Source organism: Aspergillus ambiguus (assembly GCF_047715705.1).
Source record: "Aspergillus ambiguus strain CBS 117.58 unplaced genomic scaffold BDV59scaffold_16, whole genome shotgun sequence".
Classification (NCBI taxonomy): Eukaryota; Fungi; Ascomycota; class Eurotiomycetes; order Eurotiales; family Aspergillaceae; genus Aspergillus; species Aspergillus ambiguus.
The window spans coordinates 284,158-296,365 of record NW_027395529.1 but is presented as its reverse complement, the minus strand read 5'-3'; the positions used below and the strand labels follow the sequence as shown (position 1 = coordinate 296,365).

The window sequence follows — 12,208 nt, the reverse complement described above, 5'->3', positions numbered from 1 at the left end:
ACTAATTTTCCTCGCTATGAAAAACATGAATCTAGGTACTACGGCGTAGGTTCGTAGGGTTATTCCCCGCGGAGTAACCTTTGACAGAACCATTTGCCAGAAAGAACAACATATCTAAAAGTCTAAGCGCTTGATAACCCCAGCTGACATCAGAGACAGACAGATACAGAAAACTTTTTGGATGGCTCTTTCTCGTCAGGTTCCGTACCTGGTCGCAACCGAGTACGCCTATCAAAGTGCATGACGGAATACACGGGTCACTTTGCCTTTCCAGTCATGAGAATTGGACTTCGGCAATAGCATGTGCTCACTGTAGTATTCACATCACATGGTATAGAAGAAACTATAATCAAGTGGACAGCATGCTTATCCTGGGCGAGGATTAAATGATTCGAAAGTTCGTTTCACATGGGGTGATCATCGGCTGGTAAGGATTCGAGTAATTGGCTATAATAAGCTCAACAGCACAATTCTAACTGACACAGTATTGGTTCCAGCGACGTGGGCGACATGCACATGACGAAACCAACAAATCCTCACTCAACATTCGTCAGAATTTAGTGCTATTTGTTTGAAAGCTGGTGGGGCAAGGATACAAGTGTGTTAGCAGAGACTGCTGCTGTAGCTTATCAACTCTCTTCAGGAGCGCAAAATATACGAGTGGCTTTTCTTCGCCGCCAACAAAGAAAAGAAGAGCTGGTTGTGATACGTAAGTCTACAGTAAAGCTCGCTATAAATAGGTCCTTTCCGGTAGGCCCACGAGGCTTTTCAGCACTCCCTGAGTGATCCAACCCTCCATTCTCCAACCTTAGTATGATTTTCCTGCTGAGATGAATCCAAATTGTCGTCCGCTAATGGAATTAAGCCTAAATAGCATCCCTGACATACATATTTAAAGAATCATAGAAATCACAATCAGCAGAAACAATCAAGCAAAGTTAGTAACTCGGGAATGGAAATGAATGGATAAAAATAATAGTTACTATCGGAAACACTGATTCACATCACACGTATCCATCTCATCATCTGCACATACAGATTTATTTGAGAACAAGTCACCATGTGCTGGCAGGAAGTTACCTATTCTTGTGGGCATACTGGACGTTCATACTCGATATCATGCAGTTGTGACACCCGGAAAAGTCCAGATATGAAATACAGTCTGAAGTGCAGTGATAACTGCAAGGGATAAACATAAGGGGAAGATTACAAATCATATATCTCCAGAGGATACATAGTAGCTCCATGCATGTATTGGGAAATATATATGACATGGGATAGATCAAGCTGTTCACGTAGGAGGATAATTGTGGGTATAAAGCCGCCATGCCTAAAATGGCGATACCGAATAGATGTATGAGTTTGGCAATATCGAATCGTAAGTTACAAACCAAGCAATCGTCTCAGGAACTCTCCACTTTGCTGCTAGTGATATATCTGGGATACAAGATATCACGACCTTTCTCGCTTCTCAGCCTTTTCTTCCACATGCATAATTGGTATGTCATATTTGCCGAAAAGTCGTAGCTTGACATCGTTGTTGAATAGCCAATCGACTTGCTCCAGAGTCTTACCCTTGCGTTCAGGTAGGCAAAAATAGGTAAATACCAGCGACGAGAATGAAATGGCACCGAATATAAATCCGACTTTGCTTCCTAGCCTTACATTGCTCGGGAAGACTAGGTAAGGCACCGAGAAGTTGACAGCGAAACTATTGGGCAAACGTATGTTTAGCAAAACAGGTCATAATACGGAGTATCCTATTTCGACAGGCTGTCACTTACTTAAGGCACACATTAATAGAAAATCCAAGCCGAGAAGTATGATCTCGCAATCTCGGTGAAACCACTTCTGTCACCGCAACATAGGTCAATGGACCCCAACCGCTGGCAAAGCCAGCAGTAAAGATAACGATAAGAGCGATTATCCCTCCCATTCTTGGCACAATCACAGGCTCCCTGACCCCCAGACCAGCCATGGCGAGGAGAGCACAGGTCATGATAATGGAGGAGAACATAAGCAGATTTCTGAAAATGAGTCAGTATTTGCTGGCCATAAACTTCGGAAGCCTACCGTCTGCCAACTCTATCTGAAAACAGTAAGATGGTAATCATAACGAACGATCCGATGACACTCCCCATCAAGGTAAACAACACTGGGTCGAAGATATCCAGTGATCGGACATAGACTCCGCCATACTGGGATGAAAAAGCCTGACCAGTGGCCTGCTGGAAAAAGTTGACCATGACCACGACCACGATGAGAGTTCGCTTGAGGTTCCTACCCCGGAAGAGCTCGATAAACCTGTCTTGCCCGACGGTGGTCTCTAAAGCAAGCTCCAACTCCCTAAACTCCTCGTTAATCTCCTCTTGTGTGAAGGCCCCATGGCGAAGCTTTTGTAGATTCGCCTTGGCCTCATCAGACCTATTGTTTCGAAGCAACCATCTAGGTGACTCGGGAAGAAAAAGGACAGAGGCAGCAATTATGGTAGGTATAGCATAGAAGAGTCCAATCGGTATGCGCCATGAACGGTTGTCTTCAATGTGGCTGGTTCCATAGCAAACAGCGTTGATGACAACACCACCGATATTGAGGCTGAGCTGATAAGTTCCAACAACTAGTCCGCGAACAGGGGCAGGAACTATAAGGCTCACTTAGTTTACCATGGTAGTTTGGAGCAGGTAAAATGGTGTTGTGGTAATTGACTTCCACGTACCAATTTCGGACTGAAAGACCGGAACCACGGAGAGTTCCATGCCCACATATACATAGTTGAGAATGCGAGCGGCCATTATCTGATCCTTGGTGTTAGAGGTGACAGCGATGGTAGCGGTTCCAAGCGCATAAACGCTCATGATGAACATGCACCAACGACGTCCGAAGCGGGAAGAGAGCAAACTACCGACTACCACACCTTTTATCATGGAGAAAACGTTAAACAGTGCATTATAGTAGAAGATGTGACAGAAATACCACATACCACACACAAACCCAATGTAGTTCAGACTATTGAAGAGAGACAGCCAGGCAGATTCAAGTTCATAGTTTCCAGTCCTATAATTATACTCGCCAAATTGTGTGGCGAACGTATCCATGGCCTGTGTAGTTGCGAATGCTTGGTTGTCGAACCCATAGTTGAATGTTGAGACCGCAATGATCAGGACATAGAAAAAAAAGCGACCTGTTAAAATAACGCACAACGTCGGTTTTAAATAAAATAGCGTAAATGGATCAGATGGAAAGAGATTGTGAAATATAGAATCTGTGTGTCAGTTGCCGACGGCCAAATGAAGGTCAACCGACGGAGCCTGGTGTTAGATGAGGCGTGAAATGGCTACGCAGCACCTTTTAAAGAAAAACCCCAGTATCTCTAACCATTATCACATAAAAATCCCCGATGTACATCCGTAGATGGCAGGTATGGGGAATGGGGGAGCTAGTATACTCTCCACACCGTACACCACACTGCGAAAACGAGATCCGCTCATCTCGGGGCATTGCCGGCTCGCCAGACGGCTCGGTATACTGACAACCGGGTATGACACGCGCTCGGCGGCAACTAACCGTCATTTGTTGCCTTAAATGGAGGACATCCATACCTTCATTCTCTGTCATTCAATATTATTCATTATAAATCGCAAAAATGGCGTTATTTTCGATCCCACCCAAGCCCTCTCCACTCGCGGTTTCCTCCAAGAATGGCGGGGACCGGCCCAACTATGTTATCTTCATGCCAGACCAGCTGAGGTACGATTCCCTTGGCTGTATTACGGATGGCGGACTGGGATACACACTCCAAACATCGATGCTTTTCGTGCTCGTGGCACAATTTACACGAATTGCTTTACTCAGGCGTCCGTCTGCTCTCAGTCAAGATGTAGCACGTTTACGGGTTGCTACCCCATGTTAATGGCCATCGCAGCCTTGAAAATCTTATCAAGCCATGGGAGCCCAATATCTTTTGGTCCCTAAAAAAAATGGCTACCATGTTGCCTGCTTGGCACCTAGGGGAGATACTTTTGCTCCGACGGTTACCGAATTAAGCGTTACCGAGTATGGCTTTCTAGAAACGCCTGAGTTCACGCCGAAGTTTTCCGGTGGGAGCGACAATGATGGTGATAAGAAGATATCTGGGGCCGATTATTTTACAAAGGTCTTCGTAACGCCAATGAAGCCCTGGACTACGACGAGGCTGTGGTGCGGTCGGCGTTGACGTGGCTCGAATATCCCCTTGATGATAAGCCGTGGGTGCTGTTCATGCCACTTATCTTTCCTCACTGTCCATTCCAGGTGGAAGAGCCATATTTTTCCATGTATGACAGGCCCAATATGAGCGACATCGTTTCGAAGCCTGACAATAAGACGGGCTATGAGCCTCGGTATATGAAGATCATCCGAGAAAGATACGGAACCGATCGCGCGACGGACGAGATCTGGAGGGAAGTAAAGGCTACTTACTTCGGAATGATCAGTCGTCTAGACGACCAATTCGGCCGTGTTGTGAACAAATTAGACAAACTACATTTGTGGGAGGACACCGTGACCATGTTCTTTATTGGCCACGGAGAGTATCTTGGGGACCATGGACTTATCGAGAAGTGGCCATCTGGTTTATCGGAGACGCTTCTGAGAGAGCCTCTAATTATTGGAGGTGCTGGACTCCCAAAGGAAAAGACAATTACTGCTATGACAGAGATGGTTGATTTGGTACCAACCATGCTCGAGCTGTCAGGAATCGGCGAGCACTTTCCTCACAATGGCAAATCATGGATCCCTATTCTTGTCGGAAGCGAGAAAAAACATAAGGACTACGCGTTTTCCGAGGGAGGCTTTTTGGGGTCTGAGGAGCCTTTGCTAGAACAGACGCCCTATCCATACGATATCAAAGCGGCTTTGCAACATGAGGACGTTAAAATCGTTGGCAAATCCATTTCCCTCAGAGATGAAAGTTATACCTTTATATATCGCCTCTATGAGCCAGCAGAGTTATATCATCGGATATCTGATCCACACGAGATGTATAACCTGGCATCTGAATCTTCGTACACTTTATTGGTGAGCAAATATCAGAAAGAAGTCATCCGCTGGCTCGTACAAGGCGATTTCCTACCGTGGCAGAAGGACGACCGATTTCCGGAAGTAAATCTGGTGAGCCCAAGAGAGCAGATGAAGGAGCGTCTTCGCAGATTGAGAGAGTAGCCTATGGAATACAGGGACTGAGAATGCCTTAGCATTATGGATGGTTATAGTACAGGTGTAACAGCCCATTTGAATATAAGAGCTAGGAATTTGAGCTTAGTACATCCTAGCACAGAAGCCCTGTCAGAGCGTAATCGGAACAGGCGCTTACCCTAATTTTTAATAAAAAAAGGGGGCAGCGCGTTATATTATTCAATACACTAGTCCTATGGCGTGACAACCGGGTCTAACCCGCAAAAAATAGTCTAGACAAACGTCCCTTCCCACCGAGGTCCGACAACGCTAGCAACCTTCCTCTATATCGCATCGATGATGGCTTCATCCTCCAGCCACGAGGCAGCCGGCTCCATGGAAACCCACAGCGCTTTATGTGGGAAGTTACCAACATGCAACCAATGTTGATACAGGAAGGTCAAATGTGACCGTGCTCAGCCCTTCTGTGGCGCATGCATGCGGCTGCAACTGCGCTATTCATATGAGCGATATGCAGCGTCTCCTGTTCACGATATGGGTGATTTGTTCGGCTATACTCAGGCAGGAACAAAGAGAAAAAGGGCGCGACAGGCGTGCGCAAGTTGCCGAGCTGTCAAAGCGAAATGCTCCGGGAGGGGTCCATGTGAAAGATGTTTTTCCAGGAAAATGACATGCGAGCTCCGCACAAACATAGGGCGGGTAGACAGAATAGCAAATTCTCTGAGTATACCGACACCTGGAACGTTAAGTGCTTCTTCAGCACCCACAATTTCGCCATAGGATAGGGAAATCGCAAGGGGTTATCTTTTCGCCTACTTCAATGCAGCGAATAGAATGCTACCAAGCTTTCTCCATAAGCCTACTGTCTTTGCTGACTGGAACAATGGTATTCTCGTGCATCGCAGATCTTGGGCTATTCGTGAGCGACAGTCGGCCGGAATGGCAAGCAATGGCGCAGGATTGGATTCGGGAAGTACAGAGTGAACCCTTCAGATTACTAGGGAGAAACACAATCACACATCTCAAAGTTTTGGTACTCTTAATGCCATTTCACTTTCACGCTGGTAACTTCGGCGAAGCATGGTGTCTCCTCCCTCTAGCTGCCCGCTCAGCTTTCACTATGCGATTGAACTATGAACAGGCCGGACTAGATACAGTTGTGCAAGAGGAACATAGAAGGCTAGTCTGGACCATATACCAACAGGATCGGCTCTGCTCTGGTGGAATTGAAGATCTTGCAGTCTGCCCTGTTGAAAGAATGCACATTCGCCTTCCATGCGATGAGCGAAGCTTTGAGATGGGAGTCCCCTCAAGGGCAGGTTTCTTGAACGGCAAAGATCCTGGCCCAACTGCCAACGTAGATGCACGCGCATTTAGGCTCAAACTCCTTGAAATTCGTCACAAGGTTTTGAGGTGAGCTCCATTGCTATGATATGCACTATTTAAGCTAAATGAACTGCAGATATACCAAACACGTTCGAAGGCAAGGGAAGAGCCCGGCAGAGAGCGGTTCGGAAATGGAAGCTCTTCAGCGAGATCTCGACAGCTTTGAGAAGGACGTTCCAACAGGACTGAAATTCACCCCGCAGAAACTAGCAATAATAGCCCACTCGGGCGAAGCTGGAACCTATGCTGGGCTTCAGACACTCTGGATCATGTGCCACTGCGATCTATATCGATTCTTTCTTCCCGGAATTCTGGAGTCTGTGTCAAAAGAAGCGTTGGCACTGACTCCCCCAGATTTCATCCAGAAATGCCAACGAGCATGCTTAAACTCAGCTGTCCAATTTTGTAACTTTTGGTCGAGCCTGTACCACCTCCAATCTAGCGAGTGTTTGGGGGATGAATTTTTGGTTACCTCAATATATCAAGTAGCGCAGATCCTGTATCATCTGCGTCACCTACTACCAGACAAAGATGATATCTGCATGCCATCTCTAAAGAGGAAGCTCGCCAATATACTTCTTCTAGCTGAGCCTCTGAAACAAATATATAAGAACTCAGCTAATTGTCTACAAGCTTCAGAATGGCTAATTGGCGCTCTAGAGCGAGATTCAGTTGTCCCATCATCAGCAGTTTCAGAAACAGTCGGACCTCTTGAATCTATTCCGCGCGAACAGCATCTCGCATCACGATATTCCATCTTGATGCATCTTTACAGGTCGGAAGAGTCTATTGACAACTTGGCAGGCTATCAGGCAGGGAGGTGTGAGAGGGCACCCCCGTTGGTTTCTGGGGATGTCACAATGACACATTCGCATTCTGCAACAGACCCTAATTTGGGGGACGAGGATAGTGGAGTGGGACAGGGGTTTGGAGAAAACTTTTCAGACATATTTCTGTGCGACCCGTTCAATGTGCAACTAGATGGCTATTATGACCCACAGCTTGAGTTCATGTTTGAGTAATTGTCTGTTACGAAACCTAGGTCGAACAATTTCTTATCCTTTGGATATAATATTACTTTAATGTACCCTTAAATGTCAGACTTCCGTGCAAACACGCTAAAATTCTGCAGCCAAACCTGTAGCCAGTGAGATATGGAAGCCAATCGAGACAGTGTGTATTACCTTTTCCTCTGCCCTGATAAATGTCAACAATTATTACTAGCATCAACATCGCCGGTGGGGATGTAATAACCGACAGCCCAACTGTATGTCTATATAATGTCACAGATTTCTATCCACCGACACCAACTGCCTTTCCGAAGAGCCTTTCCCATTTCATGCAGAAAGCTGCAATTAACATAACTCCCCCAGCAACAGGAACCAAAACAAAAGTCATCTGCATTGCGTCGGTGACAGCCTGGATGGCTTTATCACGAAGCTCACCGTTCAAAGTCTTAAACAAACTGCTCTGTGCACCTGCTGTGGCGCCCCGAATAGCCTCTTCGGAGAAGCCACGACCAGCAAGGGCAACGGATAGGTTGCGGATAACCTCGGACTGGTAGATCTGCCCAGCAACAGCGAGTGCAATAACCTGACCACCAATCTGGGAGACATTTTGCATCTTGAGTCCCGCACCTGTGTCCTCCGGCTTCAGGGTCAGCGTTGCGACGGTATATCCGGTCACCATCGAGAGACCGGTACCAACGGCGACGATGATCGTCAAACCATAAATGGTGCCAGTCGATGACGAAGGATCCAGATATACCATCAGCGGGCCACCGCTGGCAATTAAAAAGACACCTGCAATGATGTACAGGACCTTGTAGACCTTGATGAAGTGAAGAAATGTGTTTGAGACGAGGTTCACTGTGACGCCAATGACGACAAAAGGGAGGAGACGCACGGCTGCCATGAGGGCTCCGTCACTATTCACAAACTGGAAGTAGATGGGGATATAGTAGACGACCACAAACAGGGTAGTGGTGCCTGCTGCAGTGACGATATACAGGAGCACCTGCGTGCGGCTGCGCAGTAAATGTCCTGGGAAGGCACGTCGGCTGGGAGTGGTTAAGACTGCAAAGTACTGCTGCAAGGCATATGCCACCAGAACAACACCGAAGACTACAAAAGTGGCAATGGTACGCCCGTCCTTCCAGGGCCATTGGGCTCCAGCCATGGTGAAGGCCATGAGAAAGCTGACCCAGACACCGCCACCCAAGACGAAACCGGCGAAATCGATGTACGCCAGACGCTTTTGCATTTGGACGCCGGGCATCGGATCGATGGCTGGGAGGCAGAAGAGGAAGGCTGGAGCTGACACAGCCCCGATAACAAGATTGATGTAGAAAGCCCAACGCCAGGTGGCCGAGGATACGGAAAAGGCTCCCCCAATAACCGGACCCAATACCGCTCCAAGACCCCAGGACACCCCAATGAGAGCCATGTAAAAGCCTCGTTCCTTCTCGGTGGTCATGACGGCAAAGTATTGTAAGGACCCCAGGTAGATGCCGCTGCCGCCAGCCCCTGCAATGACACGACCAACAATGAGGGCATTCATTGTTGGGGCTGCGCCACAGAGGGCAGAACCAGCTTCAAAGAGTATAACAGTTACAATATAGACCCATTTCATATTGAAGGTGCTGAAAAGGGTTCCCAGCAAAAGGATGACACACACAGAGCCCAAGGGAAACCCGGCACCAATCCAGGAAAGCTGCTGGACATGGCCAAACGCTTCAATCACAGAAGCTTGAACATCGGCAGCAATTGTCGTATCGAGGCCATACAAGAAGCAAGTGATGTAGAGAGAGACACAGACAACGAGCCAGCGAAGACCTCGCACGGTCCTGCCTGTCTCCTCCGTATCCGCTGTAGAACTATTCTGGGGAGACTCTGATTCTTCAGCCTCTTTTTCCGCATCTCGGTCTTCGCGGTTCGTATCCCCGAGTGGTGACATTATTCTCGTAAGCATTAGATGAATGAAAGATGGTGAATCACACGCGAAGGAGGGGAGGGGGTGGAAAGTACTTCGTTATGTAACTTGCTAAGAAGTCAAACGGCCAAGGAGAGACTGTCTCACTGGCAATTGGAATTAGAAATGTCCCAACGTAGATTAACAATATCGAAGGGGGAATTTCTCATCACCGCAAACATAGAATTGGAGGATTACGAGGGATCCGCACGGGTGGGGGCCGAGGAATTTACCTTCCGGCCCGCAAACACTCTATCTTGACGGAGGGTAGTCTGTCCGAATGTCTCCGGTCGGCGACATTCACCCCCTTGCTTAGGGGAAGAATTTGTCAGATGGCGAGAGGAGTATCGTCATCGGGCTGCACGGATTATTGAGCATGAAAAATCAGGAGGGAAAAGTGCCGAACATGGCTATGTGGGAGGTAATATCTCTCCGACTCGAACTATACGCGGTAGATCAATATGAACCTTATATGGAATCACTATAATATTCCGATTTCTAATAGACTAACGCACTCAGAGCTTGGAAAAAATTGTATGTCTGGTTTCTACCTATATTAAGGAATATTCCTTTATTCAATTCCTCGTAGAAACACCATCCTCCATCAAAAACTCCGTGAGTGCCTCCTTCATACTGACATACGGCCTCACCGACAGAATCGATTGGCTCGCACTCCTAGACGAGATTTTTGCCTGCGAAGCACGTGAACCCTTTTGAATCTCTGAGGCGCGTGGTCGACGAATGCTATCCCAAAGCCGGAGGAGTCTCGGAATGCTATCCCGCTCGGAGACGTCTGCCAGTATTTCGTTGAGTCCCTCCACATCCTCAAAAGCTTGGTTGGCACCTTGTCCTTGATATGGAACCATTGCATGAGCAGCATCTCCAATCAACACTGTCCGGCCCTTGACATATGTGGGTAGCGGCTCCTGGTCGCGGACCTGAAAGAGCTCGACCTGGGGAGTACGGCTGATTGTGTGTTCAGATCGGTGTAGAGGAGTCAATACCCGGTGATATATACTTACTTGAAGACGCGGTGAAGCCACTCCGGGAATCCATGGATTCCCTCAATCATTTCCTGAACATTCCCTTTGGCGTTCCAAGAGTACTCCAGCTGCGCTGGATTCTTAAGACTCGAGTCGGGTACGGCACAGGCGAGATTCATCTGCTTGTGTCCGCGGCAGGGGTACATGACCACGTTACGGTTGCCCTCATCACCGGCAGCAATGATGGCCACGAAAGTGCCTTCGTCGTAGTTGTACATCGCAGGCCATTGCTGACCTGGTCCGATGGCCTCCCTGACGGAATCCATGGGGAGGATGAAGCGATATACAGAGAGCCCACAGGGAGTAGGCTCAGGGTGAGATGACGAGATGACAGATGCACGGGATTTAGAGTGGATGCCGTCAGCACCTGAAGAGGGCAGGTTAACCTTTATGCTTTGTGACGGGTGCTCTTACTCTTACCGATAATCAGGTCCACTTGGATAGTCGTTCCGTTTGCGAATCGGACCACCCCAGTCTCCGCTTCCACCCCTATTATGTGGCTCCCATACAACACTCTGATCGGCATCCCTTCTCCATCATCGGCCGTTACCCTCCGCAACAACGCGTCCTTGAGGTCCTGTCGAAAGACAAACCACAGAGCACCGTCTCCATCCGGCCCATCGCCCACCAGGGACCTACTCATCTCTTCTTCGTGGAGATTGTATGTTCGGTATCCCGCGCCCACCACGGCGTGGATCTCCTCTCTAGTAATACCCAGCTGCTTTGCAATGGCAATTCCATTAGTTCGCATGCCGAGCGCGGCGGAGGATTCCATGAAGTCTGAACCCCGCCGTTCATAGACAGTGACACTGAATTGGGGGCATTTCCGGAGGAACGCCGCCGCGGCGAGGCCGGCAATTCCGCCCCCTATAATGGCAACGCGAAGCTTGGGTGGAGAAGTAGTCACCGAGGGCATGTTGGTGGGCTTACGAGTATGGAAGTACAACAAAGTCAGACACTTGAGAAGTATTGTGGTTTGCGGAATGGAGGATGCTTGAAGAGCTTATTGCCTCATCTATAAGCATGTGTGAATTAACCGGTGGATATTGAGGCATTGGGCAGAACGGATGTGATCATCCGAAGATAGAGTGGATCCCAATACTCACTATAATATTACTGCATATACTAAATCCTTAGAAACCGGTTATCTAGGCTGCTCCCACGGTGGTTGATGGCCAGAGAAAAATCGGGCATAGTCGGAAGGACCGTTATCCTGGCTTACGCGGAAGTATACCATGGCGGGCGGATTATGCAAGATCCAAAAGTACTTTGGTTCAGCTACTGTTTAGTTCTGCTTTTACCGGCGATTGTCGACACATATTGAACCCTGACCTGGATTGGGGGTGACAGGCCGCAGTAGCTACCGCCAGGTTCCTCTATCTATACGATTGATCTACTTCACGCTGGCATGAAACCACGCAAGACAGCTTCCTGTAAAAGCACCTAATGCAATCGAAATTATGCCACACATTATCGCATCTGCCGTCCCATTTAGTATACTATAGAAATTACCTACGCAATGTCGAATAGCGCCCCTTTCATGCCAGCGCTGCATCGAGGAACGATGCCCACTAGATTCGTGAGCTATTCAACATGCCGTATGTATGAGGGACATCAACACTTCATATCCACCATAT

General features: G+C 48.1%; 5 protein-coding genes across 5 annotated transcripts; 2 read left to right on the top strand and 3 right to left on the bottom strand.

Annotated features, from left to right (window-relative positions):
* Positions 1-1,452: 1,452 nt before the first annotated feature.
* Positions 1,453-3,488, bottom strand: BDV59DRAFT_207926 (general substrate transporter; the record flags this gene model as incomplete). Its single annotated transcript, XM_073695101.1, has 6 exons — positions 1,453-1,711; positions 1,785-2,027; positions 2,074-2,641; positions 2,717-2,914; positions 2,981-3,181; positions 3,404-3,488. 6 exons carry the CDS (start codon positions 3,486-3,488, stop codon positions 1,453-1,455), a joined length of 1,554 nt encoding a protein of 517 aa, XP_073547876.1.
* Positions 3,489-3,643: 155 nt separating this feature from the next.
* Positions 3,644-5,199, top strand: BDV59DRAFT_207925 (alkaline-phosphatase-like protein; the record flags this gene model as incomplete). Its single annotated transcript, XM_073695100.1, has 4 exons — positions 3,644-3,814; positions 3,853-3,964; positions 4,014-4,097; positions 4,127-5,199. 4 exons carry the CDS (start codon positions 3,644-3,646, stop codon positions 5,197-5,199), a joined length of 1,440 nt encoding a protein of 479 aa, XP_073547875.1.
* Positions 5,200-5,511: 312 nt separating this feature from the next.
* Positions 5,512-7,580, top strand: BDV59DRAFT_207924 (Zn(II)2Cys6 transcription factor; the record flags this gene model as incomplete). Its single annotated transcript, XM_073695099.1, has 4 exons — positions 5,512-5,576; positions 5,607-5,920; positions 6,078-6,585; positions 6,635-7,580. The coding sequence occupies 4 exons, from the start codon at positions 5,512-5,514 to the stop codon at positions 7,578-7,580; spliced, it is 1,833 nt and encodes a 610-aa protein (XP_073547874.1).
* Positions 7,581-7,764: 184 nt separating this feature from the next.
* BDV59DRAFT_207922 (major facilitator superfamily domain-containing protein) lies at positions 7,765-9,513 on the bottom strand (the record flags this gene model as incomplete). The annotated part of the gene is made up of 1 exon (XM_073695098.1): positions 7,765-9,513. One exon carries the CDS (start codon positions 9,511-9,513, stop codon positions 7,852-7,854), a length of 1,662 nt encoding a protein of 553 aa, XP_073547873.1. The 3' UTR covers positions 7,765-7,851.
* Positions 9,514-10,103: 590 nt separating this feature from the next.
* On the bottom strand, positions 10,104-11,487 carry BDV59DRAFT_202090 (FAD-dependent oxidoreductase; the record flags this gene model as incomplete). The annotated part of the gene is made up of 3 exons (XM_073693957.1): positions 10,104-10,494; positions 10,551-10,938; positions 10,992-11,487. 3 exons carry the CDS (start codon positions 11,485-11,487, stop codon positions 10,104-10,106), a joined length of 1,275 nt encoding a protein of 424 aa, XP_073547872.1.
* Positions 11,488-12,208: the final 721 nt, after the last annotated feature.